The sequence below is a fragment of the Ictidomys tridecemlineatus genome, chromosome 8 (genome assembly GCF_052094955.1).
Source record: "Ictidomys tridecemlineatus isolate mIctTri1 chromosome 8, mIctTri1.hap1, whole genome shotgun sequence".
NCBI lineage: Eukaryota > Metazoa > Chordata > Mammalia > Rodentia > Sciuridae > Ictidomys > Ictidomys tridecemlineatus.
The window spans coordinates 114066606-114085838 of NC_135484.1; the positions used below are offsets into that span (position 1 = coordinate 114066606).

Sequence of the window (19233 nt, forward strand, 5' to 3'; positions counted from 1 at the left end):
CTGTGTTCTGATTGCTTGGATTTATTTATTTAGAGAGACAGGGAAGTGATGAAAGGAGAGTTTATGGAAAGGGCTTGTGCATGGTGCTCTTTGGGTCGCAGCCCTTAAGAGATCTGCTCACCCCAGGAAGGTGGGCCGCCCAGCGCCTGGTCTGAGTGAAGGTTGCTCACGGTTGGCTGAAGGAGCCATCTCGTCCGCTTTGTCTAAGACAAGGCCAGAGGGCGGCCTCCTTCCCTCCAACCTGCTAACTGCTCCTCTCTCCCCCTCTTTCAGGAACCTCTTGGACAAAGACATGTTTTCCAAGTCTGACCCACGTAAGTCCTTCTCTGACAGTGATAAGGGTAACAATGACAGCGGCCACCTATGCCTAATGACAGCAGCCAGCGCTGGCCCTTATGGAGCATTAAGTATGTGCCAGGCACTGCTCCCAGTGTGACAGGGCTAGTCAGTGCTTCCTTAACAGTGTCCAGAGAACTGGGGACCCCGCTCAGCCCCCACGCTTATGAAGCCTCAGTGCAACCGAGCAATTGGGAGGGGTGGCAATTGGCTGGCCTTAGGGTGTCTGGAGCCAGAAGGTCCCCATCCCAGGGGAACCCATGCATTTTGGGGCTCCAGTTTGCTTGGATCTGGTGGGACAAGCACTGATTTTGGAGAGCAGGTTCTGGTGCTGAGCACTGCTGCCCGTGGATGTGACCTTGGATCAGGTCTTCGGGCACCTCTGAGACTCAGTGTTCCCATCATTAAAGAGGGGCTGAGGATGATCACCGGCCTCGTGGGACTGACGGTGCAAGTGGGTTATCTCCACCAGGCCTCTGCCACCCAGGCCTCCGACCTGCTCACCTCCGACCCTTGCTATGGCCTGGGAAGGAATGGCTCCTGACCCCCTCCCAAACAGTGCCCCTCCAGACACAGCTGTGGTCCAGGCTTGGAGGCCAGGCATGCAGACCACTCACCAAGACGTCCCTCCCCGGCCCAGGCCCACCTGAGCAGTCCTGCTGGAGCCTCTGAGCACCCCGTCCAGCCAGGGCCCTCCCCGTCTGGGTCCCCCTTGGCCTGGGTGTTAACCCGCTGTCCTTCTCTTCTCCTGCAGTGTGCGTCATGTATACCCAAGGGATGGAGAACAAGCAGTGGCGAGAGGTAGGTGCAGACCTTTCCCAGCCTGGAAGCTCCAGCGGGGGCCCCGGCTGCCCGCTCTGTGTTCTGTGACTCTGGAGAGATCACCCTGCAGCACCAAAGCCCCGTGCAGGCCAGCCACACCAGCTGGGCTGCTCTTGTCCCTGCTGTTAGAGAGTGAGGCTGAAGGTGGCCCAGGCAGCTCTTGTCCTGTGAGCCCCAGTCTGAGGGGGACAGAGGGAGTCCCAGCACATTGTGATCTCGTTGGTGGCCCGGGGAACATAGCCCTGGATCTTGTGCCCAGCAGCTTCCCTCCCTGTGCTTCTGACTAACGGGAGCTGGCTTCAGCGAGTGCGTCCAGGCCCAGAACCCTCTGTGACTCCTGCTCCCAGGATCCCCCTCCTCAGCTTGGCTTCCAAGCGCTCACAGGACACATTTTTGCAGCCTTTGCTCATTTCCCTCGCCCAGACCCATGACTCTGTGTCTTGCTCCTCCTCACGGGGCTGTGAGCAGAGGGCAGACTTGGAGAGCCACCCGGGAGGGAACAGGGCCTCCTAGGTGCTGAGGGTGCTGCTAAAACAGAGTCAAGTTCTGTCCCTCTCTGCCCAGGGCTGTGCAGGGCTCCTGTCTGACAAAGCTACAGGCCTTCTGCACTTCCTCTCCCTGGCTGACCTGCCTCAGGGCCCAGCCCTCCAGCCTCCACTCTGTGCCAGCCAGCCAGGCCGCCTCCTGCCCCAGGGCCTTTTCACTTGCCGTTGTCTTTCCTGAATGGCCTTTTCCCACAGGTCCCTGTGGCCCCTCGGGGTTCCCTGAGGTCTGGACTCCCCGTTGCCCTCTGGAGGCCTTCCCTGGCCCCCAGTCTAACGCCCTGAGGTCTGGACTCCCCGTTGCCCTCTGGAGGCCTTCCCTGGCCCCCAGTCTAACGCCACAAGCTCTCACACTTGCTTCCCCTCCTGCTTTTTCCTCTCCTGTCACTGTTCTCGTCCCCAGTGCCCTGGTTAGGTATTTGTTTGGCCATGTGCTGGCCCCACAAGGGTAGGAACTTCATTGGCTTCATCTGCAGCTTCATTTTGAGCACCTAGGACAGTGCCCGGCACAGGGCAGGTGCTTTGTAGATGGCTGTTAAGGAAATGAATGGGTTGGGGGAGGGAGTGGGTGTTCCCAGCTCCCAGGACATGGTGGCTGTCCTCTCCTCCCCACCTCCGCCTCATTTGCCCCCCACAAGCGACCAGCTCTCACGGGAGATTGTTCTCAGGAAAGGATGGGGGTTGAGATGAGGGGTCCTGGAAGCCCGGGGCTCCTGTTTGACTAATGAAAAGTACTGCCCCTCCTTTCTCTCAGAGGAGAGGCTCTGGCCACAAGCTCAGGTCCAGCCTGGGAGGTGAGCTGGCTTCGGTGGCCCTCCCAGTGACTGGAGACTGAGCTTGCTCCTTCTGGTGATCAGAACAGGCCCAGGAACGGGCAAGAAGGGCTTTGCAGAGGTGAGCCCCACCTCCTCACGCACACCAGGAGGGAGGCCCCACACCAGGAGGGAGGCCCCTGGGTGGAGAGGCGGCTTTGGCCTCTACAGAGAGAGGGAAGGCGCCCCAGGGCCTAAGGAGGCAGCGGTGGCTGTGAAGAGCAGGTGTGGCTCAGTCCTCAGGCTCAGGAAGGCTCCAGAGAGCTGCAGGGGAAAGTCCTGAGGACTCCCCAGTGAGGGGGGAACTCACAGGACAAGTGGGGTTCCTGACGCACGTGGCAGGGAAGAATCTCAGCCCTTGTGAGTAAAGGCAGAGACTTACTTAGGAAAACAAGGAGAATAAGGTGGGCCGTCGGGAGCGAGAGCCGTGCTTTCGGGGTTCCTGGCCCTTCTTTTAAAGGGAACTTGCTGAGGGGTGGGTATGGGAAGGCGTGCGGGGATGACATCAGTCTGGTGCCCTCAAGGTGGTGTATGTATGGTGGCCTGGCAATGCTCAGGATTCTTAGGCTACGTGGCCTCCATTTTCTGATCAGTAGATAACACTGGAAAGTCCCCTAATTGTAGGTTTCTCAAAATATCGACTCTCTCTTTGCTTAATCTGTTTGCTGAGGGGTTAATTCACACTGATGAAGGTAATTGTCATAAGTAAGTGAATTTGTGGTCAATTTCAAGATTTACAGATTTCCCAAACACTTAGAGTGACAGGCTTGGTGCCTGGAGGGTACATGGAGATGCAGGTTATGTTTCCCTGTCCTTCCTCTAGGTCTCCTTTCTACCTGTGGGTGTTTTGTTTTGGGTACTGGGATGGAACCCAGGGGCACTTAACCACTGAGCCACATCCTCAGCCCTTTTTGACATTTTACTTAGCGACAGGGTCTCACTGAGTTGCTTAGGGCCTCTCTAAATTTCTGAATCTGGTTTGAACGTGTAACCTTCCTGCCTCAGCCTCCCAAACTGCTGGGATTACAGGCATGTGCCACTGTGCCGGGCTCCACCTGTTTTATATCTCTTCTACCCTCCCTCACAGGGACAGGACAGTAGTGTACAAAATGACCCACACCCAGGGCATGAGATGAGAATAGCCAGCAAAGCTGTGCTAACTCAGATTTTATTACCAACTTCCCCTCCTGGCTGGTGGCTTGGCTGGAACATCACCTGCCCTGCTCCACCCCCCACCCGGCCTTGGCAGGAGCAAGTGTCTGACAGGGTGAATTTTATCTAGAAAACGTGGGAAATATTTCCACAGGGGCCGGCTGAAGTTACTTTTTCACCCTGGCTAAGACTCTGAGCCCATTGAAGCATAAACCAGATTGCTGGGGAAACGTTTAGCCTTCTTAAGTGAACTAATTACTTCTGAGGCCTTTTGGCCGAGCTTCTGAAAAACAGGAATGTGCTAATGTCTTGCTGATTCATTCAGGAAAGTCTAGAAGGGCCTCTTCAGCAGGGCACGGTGTGGCAGACTGTTAATTACATTCTGTAATTGAAACTCATCTCCTTTTGGTTCAGGGTCCCCAATTGTCCCAATCCCATTACTACCCACAGGGAGGGTGGGTGGCCCCCCGGGGTGAGAAACACCTGTGCTTTGCTCCTGGCTTCATCCATTTCTGAAAGTGGAACCTGGAGCAATTTGTGGAACTTCTCTGTGCCTCAGTTTCCACTTGTAATATGGGGTATACCTGCGGCAAGGGGGAACCAGATGCTGGAGGTAGTGCCTTGTGTGTGATCTGTGCTCCATAAACAGCATTCACTGCAGAATGTCAGCCAGAGGGTCTGGGGCCTTGTCCCTCTCTCCTCTGTCAATATTTACAACAGAAAGCATCTACCAGGTGCCAGGACCTGGGGAGAGAGGGAGCTGGGTCAGAAGAGCAGAGCTTCACTGGAAGCAGGAGTGGGAACCAGGAGGTTTTCTGGCCCCCGGGGGAGATGCGCGTGTGAGTAATCTAACAGAACAGCCGAGGCTGTATGGATGGAAAGAAACGGGGTTTAGGGGTGGCAGAACGACAGGCAGAATGCTAAAGCGTTTTGACACTTCGGTGGATGTTTTAAATGGCATTTGAATCTGAACACAAATGTTTGGCTCAGGGGCTAATGATGCAGCACAAGAACAATGGGGTTGGAAGGACTTCCACCTGGACAGCTCAGCCTCCTGGTTCTCCTGAGGGCAGGACTAGCTTCAGGGTACCGAGTCAGGATGTTGGACCCCAGGACTATCACAGCGAGCACCTGGGTTTCAGCAGAGCACCTGGGTTTCAGCAAGGCCAGGACACGGAGCACAAAAGCACTTAGCAAAACAGTGGCATCTGCAAAGACTCTGTACAGAGAGCGACTATTATGTGCAAGTCAGCCCAGGTACCTTGTCACTGGGGTTGTAATAAAGGAGTGAGTGGGCGTGTTCGTCAGCGTTCCAAAACTATAACGAAACACCGGAGATAATGAATTTGTAGAGAGAACAGGTTTATTTCGGCTCCAGTTTTAGAGGTTCTGTCCGTGGTCAATTGACTGTTGCTTGAGCCGTGATAAGAGCACATGGCAGACAAAAACTACCCACATGGCACAAAAGAGGAAAAAGAAGTCCCACAGTCCCCTTCAAGGACATACTTCTAGTAACCAAAGAATCTCCCTCTGGCCTACACCTCCCCAGTAGCACCACCCATGGACCCTCAGGATCATTCTAGATCTAAACTACACGAGTGGGGTCCAAGGAAGCCACAGAGGGGTAGTGGATCGCAGGGTGGCAATAGTGGGCAGTGGCCTCTGGACAGGGCAGGGGTCCTCATGGGGGGACAGCCCAGGCCACCTCATTTTCTTCCAGCCTCTGATCTCTGGCTAGTGTCCCCCCACCTTGGTGGCACCTCACTAGAAGGCCTCTGGCCACCACTGTGATCCACTCGACCAGCCTCACTGAACACAGCAGTGTGGAGAAAGGCTGGGGGCATGGCCCTCCTGCAGGTGAGCCTCTGCAGGTGAGCGGAGCTGGCCTGCCGTGGGCGACGCCTGTAGAAGAGACGGGAGGAGCCCATGAAGATGGCCCTCCAGTCAGGCTGAGGGCAGCCGGGGTCACAGGTCAGCTGTCAGAGCTGGGGGAGTCCCTGGGGCTCAAGGAGGCTGACCCCACTGAGGGGAGGTGGCCAGGACCTGTGCTGAGCCTCGGGGGCACCCCTTGGGCACAGGCACCAAGTGGTTTCTGGGAAACATCCTGGAGTGGGAGGGGCGCTCTTCCTTGTCGGGTTCTCTGTGGGAACTGCGGAGGAAAGAGTCAAGAAGGGAGAATTTAAAGAAAACCCCAGAATCATCTGTGTATCGGCCCCTGGGACAGGCTGCCCTTGCCACTCAACGGGCCAGTTCCCTCCACTCCACTTTAGCAGCAGACCAGCTCTCTGATCTTGGCCGAGATAATCCTCCTGTGACCCGGGAGTCAAGTACAGGCACGGTTCTCCCTGCTGGGAACAGACCCCAGATTTGCAGGAGGCTGCAGAGGAGCTGACCCTGGGGTGTGGACGCGGCTCTGTGGCCCCTGGCTGCTGGCTTTCAGCTGATTTTAACCATTTGGGTCATTTTTATGCCTTCTGAGGAAGCTCCATCTTCCCAGCACCTAAATCTGTCACCACATTTTATGAGAATTGACTCCAGATGTAATTTTAGACCAGGAAATCGAGCACTATTTGCATCAACCCCTGCCAGGGCCTTAGGCGTGTCCTGGGGAAGGCAGGGTGGCCGGGAAGGAAGAGGGTCCAAGGAACTCTCACTAGGAAGAGGGACATAAGAGGGAGCCCCTGTAGGTTCTCCATGTGACAGTGGGGTGGTGACTCCTGCCCCTCCTTCGCCAGGTGGCTGTCCTGGCTGAGGACCCCTTGGGAAGGAGGGGGTGGGAGTCATGGAATCTTGGGTGTCCGGCTGATGGCTGCACACTGCCTGCAGTGCCTGTGGCGCCCGCTGACACACCCACCGTCCCTGCCAGAGCAGTGCGTGTACCTGGGAGCAATCCTGGCTGACCCCGGGGCTGGGGATACGGCTCAGTTGGTTGAGCGCTCCCTGCACCAGGCCCTGGGCTCAATCCCCAGCACCACAAAAACCAAACACAGTTGAGCTTCAGCTGGGAGCGATGCTTCACTTCTAAGCACTCAAAAGGCACTTCCTCCTGTCAGCCCGACACAGGCCTTTGGTGGGAAGTCCCATGTCAAGGTAGATGCGTGAGTGATGAGATCTGCTCCTCACATGGTAGAAAGGACAGTGGGCTCCTTGGGCCTCTTGTAAGAGCACCAGTCCCATTCACTAGAGCGCCACCCACACCATGTTATTTTTATCGGTCCCATTACACAGAGAAGGAAACGGAGGGCTTTTGTTTGTTAGGTTTTTTTGTGTGTGATGTTGGGGATTGAACCCAGGGCCTTGTGCTTGTGAGGCAAGCACTCTACCAACTGAGCTATACTCCCCAGCCAGAAACTGAGGTTCTTTATATCATTGTCTCCTGTCTCTTTACCAACCTGGGCATTCTGCCTGGAGCACGTGTCTGTCAATGTTCTTTCCAGAGTGTGTGTCCTGCACCGTCCCCTTCTCTAGCCCAGAGCATCTTGGGCTGGCTCCCTCCTCACCCAGAGTGAGCTACACAGTTGCGATTCTCCCTTCTGGGGGCTGTGCATTCATTCTGTGTCTGTTTCTAAGCATTACAGGTGCTCTTCAACTTACAACAGGATCACACCCCATTGTACATAGAAAATATTGTAAAATGAAAATGCTTTGGCCAGGCTCGGTGGCACAGGCCTGTAATCCCAGCAGCTCAGGAGGCTGAGGTAGGAGGATTGCAAGTTCAAAGCCAGCCTCAGCCATTTAGTGAGGCCCTAAGCAACTTAGTAAGACCCTCAAAAAGTAAAAAGGGTTGGGGATGTGGCTCAGTGGTTAAGCACCCCTGGGTTCTGTCCCTGGTACCAAGGGGGTGGGTGGGAATGCTTTCAATACGCCTTATCTACGGAACGTCTGGCTTAGCAACACAGTACAATGTGGCATCTCCTTTGTTCATCCTGTCAATCATCTGGCTGACTGGGAGCTGTGGCTGCTGCCTCTGCCCCTACCCAGGAGAGTCTTCTGCCAGGTAGCACTAGCTCAGGAAAAGATCGAAATCCAAAATGTGAAGTGGTTTTCTCCTGAATGCCTCTCATTTCTGCACCATCATAAAGTAGGAAAATTGTAAAACAAACTGTCACCCGAAAAGTGTATGAAGAAGGGGACCGCAACTCAGCCCTGGCAGTTCGTTCTTGAGTTATACCACAGAAAGGAATTTCAGAATGTGTCAAAATGCACAAAGAGCCGAGTGCGATGGTGCACTCCTATAATCCCAGCGACTCGGGAGGCTGAAACAGGAAGATGGCAAGTTCAAAGCCAGCCTCAGCAAAAACGAGGTGTTAGCAACTCAGTGAGACCCCGTCTCTAAAATACAAAATAGGGCTGGGGTGTGGCTCAGTGGCCAAGTGCCCCTGAGTTCAATCCCTGGTACCCCCCCCCCCAAAAAAAGAGACACAAGATTTATTTAGGAAGCAATGAGATTTACTTTTTGTTGTTGTTGTTGTCAGGCTAGGGAAGGAACCCAGGGCCTAAGCACGTGCTAGGCAAGCACACGCCCACTGAGCCACATCCCCAGCCCTGAGCAAGGAAATGTATTCAGGAAAGCAGACGTACACACTGCAGGGAGAAGGCGAGCTGGCACTTGACAAGAGACACTACTGGGGGTCTTGGCCTTTTTTTTTCCCAATATTTTTAGTTGTAGATGGACACAATACCTTTTTTTCCCCTGCTTTAATAAAGAACTGTTTTCTTCTTCTTAAAAAAATTAATTTTAATTTGTTATATATGACAGCAGAATGCATTTCAAATCATAGTACACATAAAGACACAATTTTCCATGTCTCTGGTTGAGTCACACCATTCGTGTCTTCATACATGGTACTTAGGTAATGATGTCCATCTCATTCCACCGACGGTCCTACCCCCTGAACACAATACCTTTAATTTTATTTATCTTTATGTGGTGCCAGTTCCTTACATGTGCCAGGCAAGTGCTCACCTCCGAGCTACAGCCCAGCCCTTGGTCTTTCTTCTAAAGGAAACTGTAACTAGTGGACATGAGAAGCCCATGGTGACCGCAGCCTGTGAGCTCAGTTCTCCTAACCCTGGAGCACCGGGTGCTCAGGGTGGTCTGTTCTCTTGAGGATGTCTAGGCTGACGTCACCCACCCAGTAGTGTTCCGAGTGTATCCACGTCATGAGCCTCTAACAGTATGTGTCCCTTGGCTTCACCTAGTCTAAAGAAAATATGTGTCGGGGCTGGGGTGTGGCTCAAGTGGTAGCGCGCTTGCCTAGCATGCATCAGGCACTAGGTTCGATTCTCAGCACCACAAAAAAATTAAATAAAGATATGTGCCCACTTACAACTAAAAAATATTTTTTTAAAAAAAGAAGAAAATATGTAGTGCCAGATGAGGTAGCGCAGGCTTGGAATTCCAGCAGGTCGGGAGACTGAGGCAGGGGGATCACAGGTTTGAGGCCAGCCTGGACAACTCGGTGGGACCCTCAAAGACTACTTAGGGAGATCTGTCTCAAAATAAACAATAAAAAGGGCTGGTAATATGGTTCGGCTGTCGAGCACCTCTGGGTTTCATCCCTGGTCCACCTGGAAAGAAAAGAAAGAAGTTGCATAAGCTACCGACGCAGCAGATGTCAGCCAGACTCTAAGATTCCTGGTCTTTTAAGAAGGAGAGCAGGCCGGGGAGTCAGAGTGAGGTGCTCTGTGAGCAGCTTAGGTTCACACTTATAATGCCTTTCTCCTTTTCCGTCTTTTTCCTATTCTATTTCTTCTTCCTCAAAATGGTCGAGTCAGGGGCCGTGTCTCCATCTTGTATTCCTCTGACCTTTTTGGCGACTTTGGTTTCCTTCTCCTGTGACTTGCTGTCCACATGGGTCCCCCAGCTCAGCCCAGGAGGGAGGCTCTGCACCTCCACGTGTGATTTTGCCTGGATCTCCAACCTGTGTTCTTTGTGTGAGCCCCTCCGACCTGGGCTTCTGTCACGCCTGTTTCCCAATTAGCCATGTGACCTTCGGGGGAACCCCCCCCCCCTCCCTGCCTCTGATTTCTCACTGGGTAAGAGAGAATTTGGACCCTTCCAGCTCCAGATCTGGCTCAGTGGTAAAGCACCCCTGGGTTCATGCCCCAGCACCAAAATAAATAAATAAATAGAAATTTTAAAAGGGCCAGGATCAGCTCAGTGGTAGAGGGCTTGCCTGGCATGCACAAGCCCTGGGTCCCATTCGGAATCACTAATTCACAGAGCACATTGGATGTCCCACATGCTATCTTCTGAGAAGAGCATGTAAATAAAATCATTTAAGCCTCAACAACCAACCCTACAATGCATGGATAAATTTTTATTCCCACTAACAGAAGGGGAAACTGAGGCACAGATAGGTGAAGGGACTTGGCTGAAGTCACACAACCCGTGAGAAAGTCCCCACACTGTGAACGACTTCACTCTACTACTTCCTGTGGGAGACCCTCAGATCTGCCTTCAAAGCCAGAATCGGTGTTTTTTAAAGCTTTGAAGTCTTGCTTTCTCTTTGAGAAACTGATCAAAAACTTCTCTTCCCAGAAAATGCAAGGATGCACTGACCCTGCATTCAGTTTCAGTGTGCCACAAGCCTGCCTAAAGTCCAGCTTTAGAGCCTCGAGCCCCGAGTCTCATTGCAGTTGTCCTTCCCTGCCTGGTCCTCACTCCGGCCCTGTGTGCATGGGGCCAGGAGGGCCATTCTCTATGCAGTGAGGGAGGCTGGTTGGCCCCTGGGGCCCCGGTCCCTGAACGTCTCCTCTGAGGCCCTTAGGTGGGACAGCAGTGCTGAGACCCTGCATCCCAGAGGCCTGTCGTGGGACCTTGGTTTCGTGGCTGCGTCAGTGGGAACCCTGCACTTTCTTGGTGACATGAATGTTATATGGTAGATCTGAGCGGAAGGGGCCGGAGGCGGCCCTTGGTTTATGTTCAGGTGAGTTGGAAACTGTGTGTGTGGTTGTGTTCCTGCGAGAGGAGACCTGTCAGAGTTGCAGCAAGAAAGAGGGTTCTCAGACGGCTTAACTGGGGGGACTTTAAGGAAGTGATCACATTCAAAGGCACATCACATTCAAAGGCACGCGTGAGGTTGGGGACAGCAAGGACAGTGCAGCACCTGGGATCTAGCAATGGCTAGCAGGGACAGTGGAGGAGGTGGTGCTGCTCTCATGGGTGGGAGGGAGGGGCTGCCCCTAGAAGCCGACCCTCCCAGAACCACTGTGCTGGGCCAGCAGGAGTGGGGAGCAACCCCCCAGTCTCCTCCCGACTCCCACGTGCCAGTACCCCCAGTGGCCAAGCCCACTAGAGGTCACTGAGCAGGCACAGCAGGGCAGTGCTGCTCACAAGAGGCCAGACCCCTCTGTGTGGAGCAGGGCAAAGCGGGGGCCAGGCCGGGTGGGGTGCCACAGCCGCTACCTCAGAGGGGTCTGATCACTAGTCCTGTAACCCCTCCCTGGTGGAGGCCCAGGTCATGACAGAGGCCTCCAGGACTTGGAGGGGGGTGTGGGGCAGACCTTGCCTGCCTGGCCTGGATTGTCCTGTCAGCCCTGCTCCTGTCCTAAGGGCAGCACATCCTGACAGCCGCCCACCTGCCCCTAGAAATCCCAGCTCTTTGGTGGAGCCGAGCCCCAGGGAGCCACTTAATTCAATTCTCCAAGGAAGTGTCAAGTCGGCCTCCTTTGGCAGGGTCTCACTGGAAGGGCTGATGTGTGATGAGGGCTGCTTCCCTGGTGTTCAGGGGCTTAGTCAGAGGCCCAGGGAGCCCCTGGGAGCCATCAGAAGCTTTCCCGCTGGGTTTTGTTGACGATGACAAGAGGCAGGACTTTGAGAGAGTGAACGCCCTCCTTCCCTGGCCTCCCTCTCACAGTGCGGTATCCTTGCCGGAGTCAGGGAGGCCCCCCTCCCCCATTTCCACACCGCAGCCCACCTGGGCCACACAGCTGCCACCTTCCCTGACCATTCCCTAGGGTCAGCACCAGGGGAGCAGGCAGAGCTCCCGGCTTCCCTCAGCCTGGTGTCTGGCAGCCCGCACCCCCCACTGGGAGCCATGTGAACCCCACATCCCATCCTCAGATCCAGGAGCTAAAATAGGACCAGAGTGATGGGCAGGCCTTCAGGGAGCTGGGAGGGGAGCAGGGCTGGCTGGGCTCCAGCTCCTGGTGGTGAGCAGCAGACCCCCTGCCTTCTTCCCAAGCAGGATTTGGCACCCGGCAGTTCGATTGCAAGGCTTCCTGTGGGCCCCACCGCTGGGTGCTAATACCTCATCTCTCCAAGTCCCTTTTGGCTTGAAAACTCTAATTCTATGTGGAACAAGATATACAGCCAAATTGATTTTTTTTTTCTTTCTTAACATCAGTTCAGTTGTGTTCTTGCCATCATTAATAGGTCCTGACAGGGACCTAGAGGCTTCTTGGATTTTTAAAATCCAAGTTTTAGCATTTTTTCCCCTTTGTTATTAGTCCAAGTAATGAAGGCCATAAAACACCTTCAGCCAGTCCCTGGGTGGTGGACTGAGCAGTTGTTTGTGATGTACATAAGTTAATTACCTCTGAGTCCAAGCCCTGCCCACCCTGGCTCCCCCCTGCCTGCTCTAGGAGCTGTTGGGGGGGCCTCCCCGACCCCTCCCCTCCTGTTTCCAGGGGAACTCCATTTTCTTCTCAGGCAGAGATCAATCTCCAGGGAATTCCCCTCTGCTGAAGCTTCAAGTGCCATTTAAAAAGCCACTTCCCTCCGTCGCGTCATCTTCTCTAATGTCCGTGGTCATCTTCTCTAATGGGTGTTTTCCTGAAGTCTGTGCTGGGCTGGGCTGGGCTGGGCTGGGCTGGGGGCTGCAGAGAGCCTGTGGTCTCAATCCTAGCAGGCGGAGGTCTCTTGCAGGGGGAGGGAGGAGTAGTTAGTGCCTTCAGGAGGGGGCAGGGCTGTTCCTTAAGGGAAGATTCTCTGAAACCTGAGTATTTACCTGGAACTTTCCACAGGAAAGCCATGAGAAGGAGTTTTCCTTCTGTTTGAAGACCTTTGGAAGGAGGTATGAAGAATCCGAGGCTGGCGCAGTGGCCTGTAATCCCAGCAATTTGGGAGATTGAGGCAGGAGGATCACAAGTTCAAGGCCAGCCTGGGCAACTTCAAGAGACCCTGCCTCAAAATAAAATATAAAAAGGGCTGGGGATATAGCTCAGTGGTAGAATGATTCTGGGTTCAATCCCCCGTACAAGGAAGGAATAAAAAAGAGAGGGAGCAGCAGAGGAGTAGAAGGATCAGGGGGACAGAGGCTACAACTTTGTAAGATTTCTGTGGAATTTAGGGGGGTATGTTAGTCAGCTGTGACCAAAAAAATAAAAAAACAACACCTGACAGGAACAACTTAGAGGAGGAAACATTTATTTGGGGCTCATGGTTTCAGAGGTTCAGTTCATGGCTGGTCAGCTCCATTGCTTTGGGCCTGGGACGAGGCAGAGCATTGAGCGATGCCAGGAAGGGCCTGGAGGGGGAGCTGCTGAGCTCAGGAGAGCTGGGAGGGGGGCAGTGGGGAGAGGGAGAGCAAGTAAGAGAGAAAAGAAGAAGGAAGAGGAGGAGAGGGAGGGGCAGAAGAAAGAGCTGCTGGGGACAAAATATAATTCCCAAGGGCACAAAACCTAGCAGCCTAGTCCCACAGCTACGCCCCTTTTGCCTACCTAGTAATCCGTTCTGATTATTAACCCATCAAATGGATTAATCCACGGATTAGGTCAGCACTCTGATAATCATTTCACCTCTGAACATTCCTCATTGCCTAACACATGAGCTTTTCCAGAGACACCTCGTATCCAGACCGTAACAGGGGTGAGATGTCCTCCCCGATGCCTTGCACACTGTAGCCCATCTATAAATGCTTGCGAAGTAAACCTCATCCTTATTTGCTTTTCATCATGTTTGATGACTCCTTGTAGTTGGTTGAAGTAAAAATATAATGGGCTTTGGTGGGTCTAACTGGGTGAACTTGGGCAAGTTTCTTAACCTCATGAATTCTCCATTTCCTCACTTGTATAATAAGTAAAAGCTGTTGGGATTTTTGAAAGGATTGAATCAAATAACCTGACGCACCTGATGTAGTGAGCATTCAGTAGGGGCTCCGTGGATGCTAGTTTCCTTCCGACTCTTGCTGCATTCTCGCTCATTAGAGGTTCACAACTACATCTGCTCACTGGAATCACCTGGGGAACTTTACAGAAGCACAGTTGTTTGAGCCCCTCCAGTTGAGATTCACATTTCATTGGTCTGTGTTGAGGCTTGACCAACAAGCCTGTGTTTAGTTTGTTTATTTATTTTGGTCCCAGGGACTGAACCCAGGTGCTCTTAACCACTGAGCCACATCCCCAACCCTCTTTATATTTTATTTAGAGCCAGGGTCTTGCTAAGTTGCTAGGGCCTCACTGAGTTGCTGTGACAGGCTCTGAACTGATCTTCCTGCCTCAGCTCCTGAGCCGCTGGGATTACAGATGTGCACCACCACACCTGGCTGGGCATAGGTATTTTTTAAAAGCACCTGTTAAAAGATGTCTTTTTTAAAAAGGTAAAATCTGACTCCCATACAAACATAAAATGAACACATGACAAAGAGTTGTTGAACTTGTTAATTAATGAGGAAACCAGTAAAATTTTACAACCCGTTGAAATAAACCATACATACACACACATATAGGCAAGCTGGAATTCTGAAATCAATTTACAGATAGATCAGATCTGTCCATATCTACAGGATGATAACCAATAGCATTCCACTGTGTGAAACGCACTTGTATTCACTTGACAAGAATCACTTTGTCCATGTTAGAGCTTTGCAGAGTAGCTCAAAGATGGAATTGGATTCCTGGAGCAGTGTGTTAGGAAGGACGCTTGCTCTCTGCATTTTTGTCCATTTCTGTGTCTTTCACGCTTTCCCAGGAACTCCAATATACAGTCAAGGGTGAGGACCCCGCCATATACCTTCCTGTGTAGCTCTTTCATCATGGTCATCATGCTAGGTTCAGGTTAATGTTGTAGCTATTTGGTTTATGAGTTGTCCCACCTTGATAGAGAATTCTTCAGGTACAGGGTTCACATTCCATTTAATTGTGTAGCTCAGTACCAAGCACACCACCTGGCCTACAATATGTGCTTAAAAACTGTCATACAAGAATCTAATTGAATTGAATTGAATGATCACTAGGAACTAAGTAGGACAAGCTGTATTATTCTCCACTTTCTGATGAAGAAACTGGTTCTGAAAAGCTCTGATCAGTTCATACAATTAGATTGTGAAGTTGAGTCTTGAAGCCATTCATCCATTTCCCCATTCAAACTTAATTCATTCCCTAGTTCGTGTGTGCCTGCCAAGGGCCAGTCCTGGAGCCGTGAGCAAAAGTAACATCGAGGAGGGGAGAGAAGAATAGAAGTTCACTGGATTAGACAGAGGGGAATGAAGGGAAGGGAGGGGGAAAGGGAATAGGAAAGACAGTAGAATGAATCAGACAGAACTGTCCTGTGTTCATATATGAATACCCAACCAGTGTGACTCCACATCATGTACAACCACAGGAATGGAATCCTAGCCCTGTGCAGTAGTGCGTGCCTGTAATTCTAGCATCTTGGGAGGCTGAGGCAGGAGGATCACAAGTTCAAAGCCAGCCTCAGCAAAAGCAAGGTGCTAAGCAACGGTGAGACCTTGTCTCTCAGTAAAATAATAGGGCTGGGGATGTGGCTTAGTGGTCGAGTGCCCCTGAGTTCAATCCCTGGTACCTTCCTGCCCCCACAAAAAAAAAAAAAAAAAAAAAAGAATGGGATCCTAATTAGAACAAATTATACTCCATGTTGTATAATATGTCAAAATTCATATATATTAAAAAGAACACAGCTGGGCATGGTGGTGCATGCCTATAATCCCAGTGGGTCAGGAGGCCGAGACAGGAGAATCGCGAATTCAAAGCCAGTCTCAGCAAAAGCAAGGTGCTAACCAACTCAGTGAGACCTGTCTCTAAATAAAATACAAAATAGGGCAGGGATGTGGCTCAGTGGTTGAATGCCCCTGAGTTCAATCCCCGGTACCAAACAACAACAACAAAAAGAAGTCACAGCCAGCCCTTGCCTTCCCACCATGTATCTGGTACCACCTGACCTTGAGGGTGTAGACCTGAGCCTGGCTTGTGCCTTGAGGTCAGCAATTCTTAGCCTTGTGACCCTGACAAGTCACTTAACTTTTCTGTCTTACCTTTGCTCATCACAAAGATGGGGGAGCCTCCCACCTGAAGCGGAGCATCGTATATGCGCAGTAAACATTGGCTTTTATCACCCAGAAGCAAGCGGTGACTCTGGATTAGATACAGTGTTGGGTCATGGGCTGCAAAGATGATGAGAACTTGGATTCTACTGCTGCCTGAGCAGCTCACAGACTGGTCGGGTATAAAGAGCCTCCGCAGGTCATCACCAGGCAGTGTGGAGTGCAGAGTGAGAGATTCTCAGACAAACGCTGGCTGGCGGCTTGGGGCTGGGAGCAGGACTTTCAGGGAGCCAGGGCCCGAGCATCAGGAACTGGCCTGTGTGGAGGACCCAAGAGGCAGAGAGGCCGGGACAGGAGAAGGGTGCCTCAGATGGCGTTGACTGGAATGAGAGGTGGATACAGAGAGGACTGAGGGACAGGAAGGCTTCTCTGCTGACCCCACACTGCCTTGAGTGGGAGGTTCCTTTTACAGGTATCTAACTTAATCCAGGGCAGAAGGGGACACTCAGGGGAAGTTCCAGCTGCCCACGGCCACCCTGCATGCAAGGATCCTGGGTACTGGCATTTTTCTGGACTGGAAAGCCCCTAAGAAGGGAGATTGATACTCAGAGGATTATTTGTTTATTGTGACAATTCTTTCCCAGTTCCAAAAGAAAAAAAACATGCCAATGTATTTAGAAAGATTAACAATCTTTTAAAAATATTTTATCTTGTACCTGCGTGTCGCCTTCATTTTGAGACTCCGGGGATATTATAATGGCTAAGGCCCCTGCCTTCCTGGAGCACAAAGTACAGTGGTGTTTGTTGTTTTTTCAATTGTGAGAAAAACATAGGGTAAACTTTGACATCATAATCCTTTAATGTGTACCGTTCAGTGGTGGTAAGTATATTCAGTGTTGTGAAGTCGGGTCTCTGGGCCTTTCTCATCCTGCAAGACTGAAACTCCAAACCCATCAAACACAGATCCTTAACCTCCCACCAAGCCCCTAGGAGCACCATTCTACTCTTTTTCTGTGGACTTGGCTACTTAAGAGACCTCGTATAAGTGGACTCATACCATATTTGTCCTTTGTCTCTGTTTTCTTTCACTTAGAATAATGTCCTCAAGGGTCTGGGGCTGTGGCTCAGTGGTAGAGCGCTCACCTGGCATGTGTGAGGCATTGGATTTGATTCTCAACACCGTATATAAATAAATGAATAAAATAAAGGTCCAGCAACATCTAAAAATAATTAAAATAAAAAAAAGAATAATGTCCTCAAGTTTTATCCATGTTGTATGTGACAGGATTTTCTCCCTCTTAGGTTTAATACTCCATTGAAAGTACAGTGGTTTTATACTTTACCTTTTAACCTCATACTCATATTTGTTTTTGAAAACAAATCTTGCCTAAAAAGTCCAGAGTGTCATAAGCCAGGGATGGTACTGCACGCCTGTAATCCCAGTGGCTCGGGAGGCTGAGGCAGGAGGATTGCAAGTTCAAAAGCAGCCTCAGCAACTTAGTGAGGCCCTAAGCAATCCAGTGAGACTCTGCCTCTAAATCAAATATAAAAAAAGGGCTGGGGGTGTGGCTCAGTGGATAAGCACCTCTAGGTTCAACCCCTGGTATCAAAAACCAAAAAAACTCCAGTGTATTGAACAGAGCGCTACTTTGATGGAATTGTGGGCCTAGAATCATGCCCACTGCCCTGCTTCATAGCATGGGAAGCCTCCAAGGAACTGAGAATCCAGTGGACCACAGTCTAGTCCAGCAGTTCTCTTGGTCTGTGGACCAAGTGGGTCCACAGACCAGCAGCAGCAGCATCTCCTGGGGACTTTGTAAAATGCAGACTCTCAGGCCCCGCTCCAGACCTGCTAAATGGGAACCTGTGGGACCGAAGTCCATGATCTGTGTTTAACAAGTCCTCTAGATATTTCTGATATCCAGAGATGGAGTGTGACTTGCCCAAAGCCATTTGGGGAATTTAATGGGATTCAGTTATTAAGTGTCTGTTGTATGCAAAGTTCTAGAGTGTCTACTCAAGGAAATCAAGAAAATCCAATCTCTGTATAGTAAAAATCTATTGCCAAGTAACAAATGACCCCAGAACATGTGGTTTAAACAGGGTTGGGAATCTGAGTGCCGCTTTGCTGGGTCCTCTGGTGTGGGGTTTCTCACAAAGCTCTGGCCAAGGTATTGACTGGGACCTACCTACGTGATCACATCAAGGTGCAGCCAGACAGGCTTTGCTTCCCAGCTAGGGGGTTGGCGCAGGCTCTCACTGGTGAGTGGACACCCCAGCTCCCTACTGGCTGTTGGCCCGAGGCCTCCCTCATTTCCTTGCCACCTCCTCTGCAGGGCAGCTCACATCATGACAGCTGGCCTCATCAAAGTGACAGAACTACCAAGGGCACCCAGGATGGAAGTCATAGTCATTTATAATATAAACTCACAGGTGACATCCTATGACTTGTGCAATGGTCCGTTCATAGAAGTGTGTTACCACTGGGCTGGAATTGCAGCTCAGAGGTAGAGCCCTCGCCTAGCATGGGTGAGGCCCTGTGATGCTCAGCACCACGTAGAAATAAGTAAATAAAATAAAGGCCTGTCAACAACTAAAAATTATTTTTAAAAAAAGAAGAAGAAGTGTGTCACCAGGTCATTCCATATATAAGAGGAGGTTACCGAAGGCGGGCATCTTTTAGGATATGGCCTCCTGCCAGCTGCTGTCTCGCCTGGTGCTTACAATCAGGGCATTACATAAATACACATCTAAGCGTGAAATCCGTCAGAGATGTCCGGAGGTCATAGGGTGGGTTCAGGTTCATTGGAGACTCAGAGAAGTAAAACTCTGTGGTTGGAGGAATCAGAAAGGTTTCCTGGAAGAGGTGGCATTAGCAATGGGCCTTGAGAAGTGGGGGACATGCTACTGGCAGAGAAGGGGAGGCCAGGGAAAGGGCGTGGCCTGGGTAAAGTCAGGAGGCAGGACCGAGAAGGGCCTGCTGAGGTGTCCCCCACCACCCAACTTGCGCAGAACCTCGGTGGAAAGAGAATGAAGCCCCCTTTTGCTTGGCGCCCCAATGCGGATGGTTTTGGTTGACAAGTGAAGTGCACACTTTGACTGGGAGGGGACAGGGACAGGAGCCCGCGGAGGCAGGACTGCGGGACCACAGCCCAGGGCTCCCTCCTGACTCACGCATCTTGTCTTACAGTTCGGGCGCACCGAAGTCATCGACAACACGCTCAACCCCGACTTTGTGCGCAAGTTCATCGTGGATTACTTCTTTGAGGAGAAGCAGAACCTCCGTTTTGATCTGTAAGTGGAAAGGGGAGCTGGAGCTGCGGCTGGGAGGAGGACCCAGGG

The 19233-nt window shown here is 51.7% G+C and overlaps 1 protein-coding gene across 7 annotated transcripts in view; it reads left to right on the top strand.

Moving 5' to 3' along the window:
* Cpne5 (copine 5) overlaps positions 1-19233 on the top strand; it is a 99054-nt gene that overhangs the window by 29016 nt on the left and 50805 nt on the right. For all 7 annotated transcript variants that reach the window (XM_078020106.1, XM_040282582.2, XM_078020107.1 and 4 more), the window contains 3 exons: positions 274-314; positions 1091-1137; positions 19082-19185. In XM_078020106.1, the coding sequence (XP_077876232.1) occupies positions 293-314; positions 1091-1137; positions 19082-19185 (173 nt within the window). In that variant the 5' untranslated portion in view covers positions 274-292. The remainder of the gene's footprint in view (positions 1-273; positions 315-1090; positions 1138-19081; positions 19186-19233) is intronic.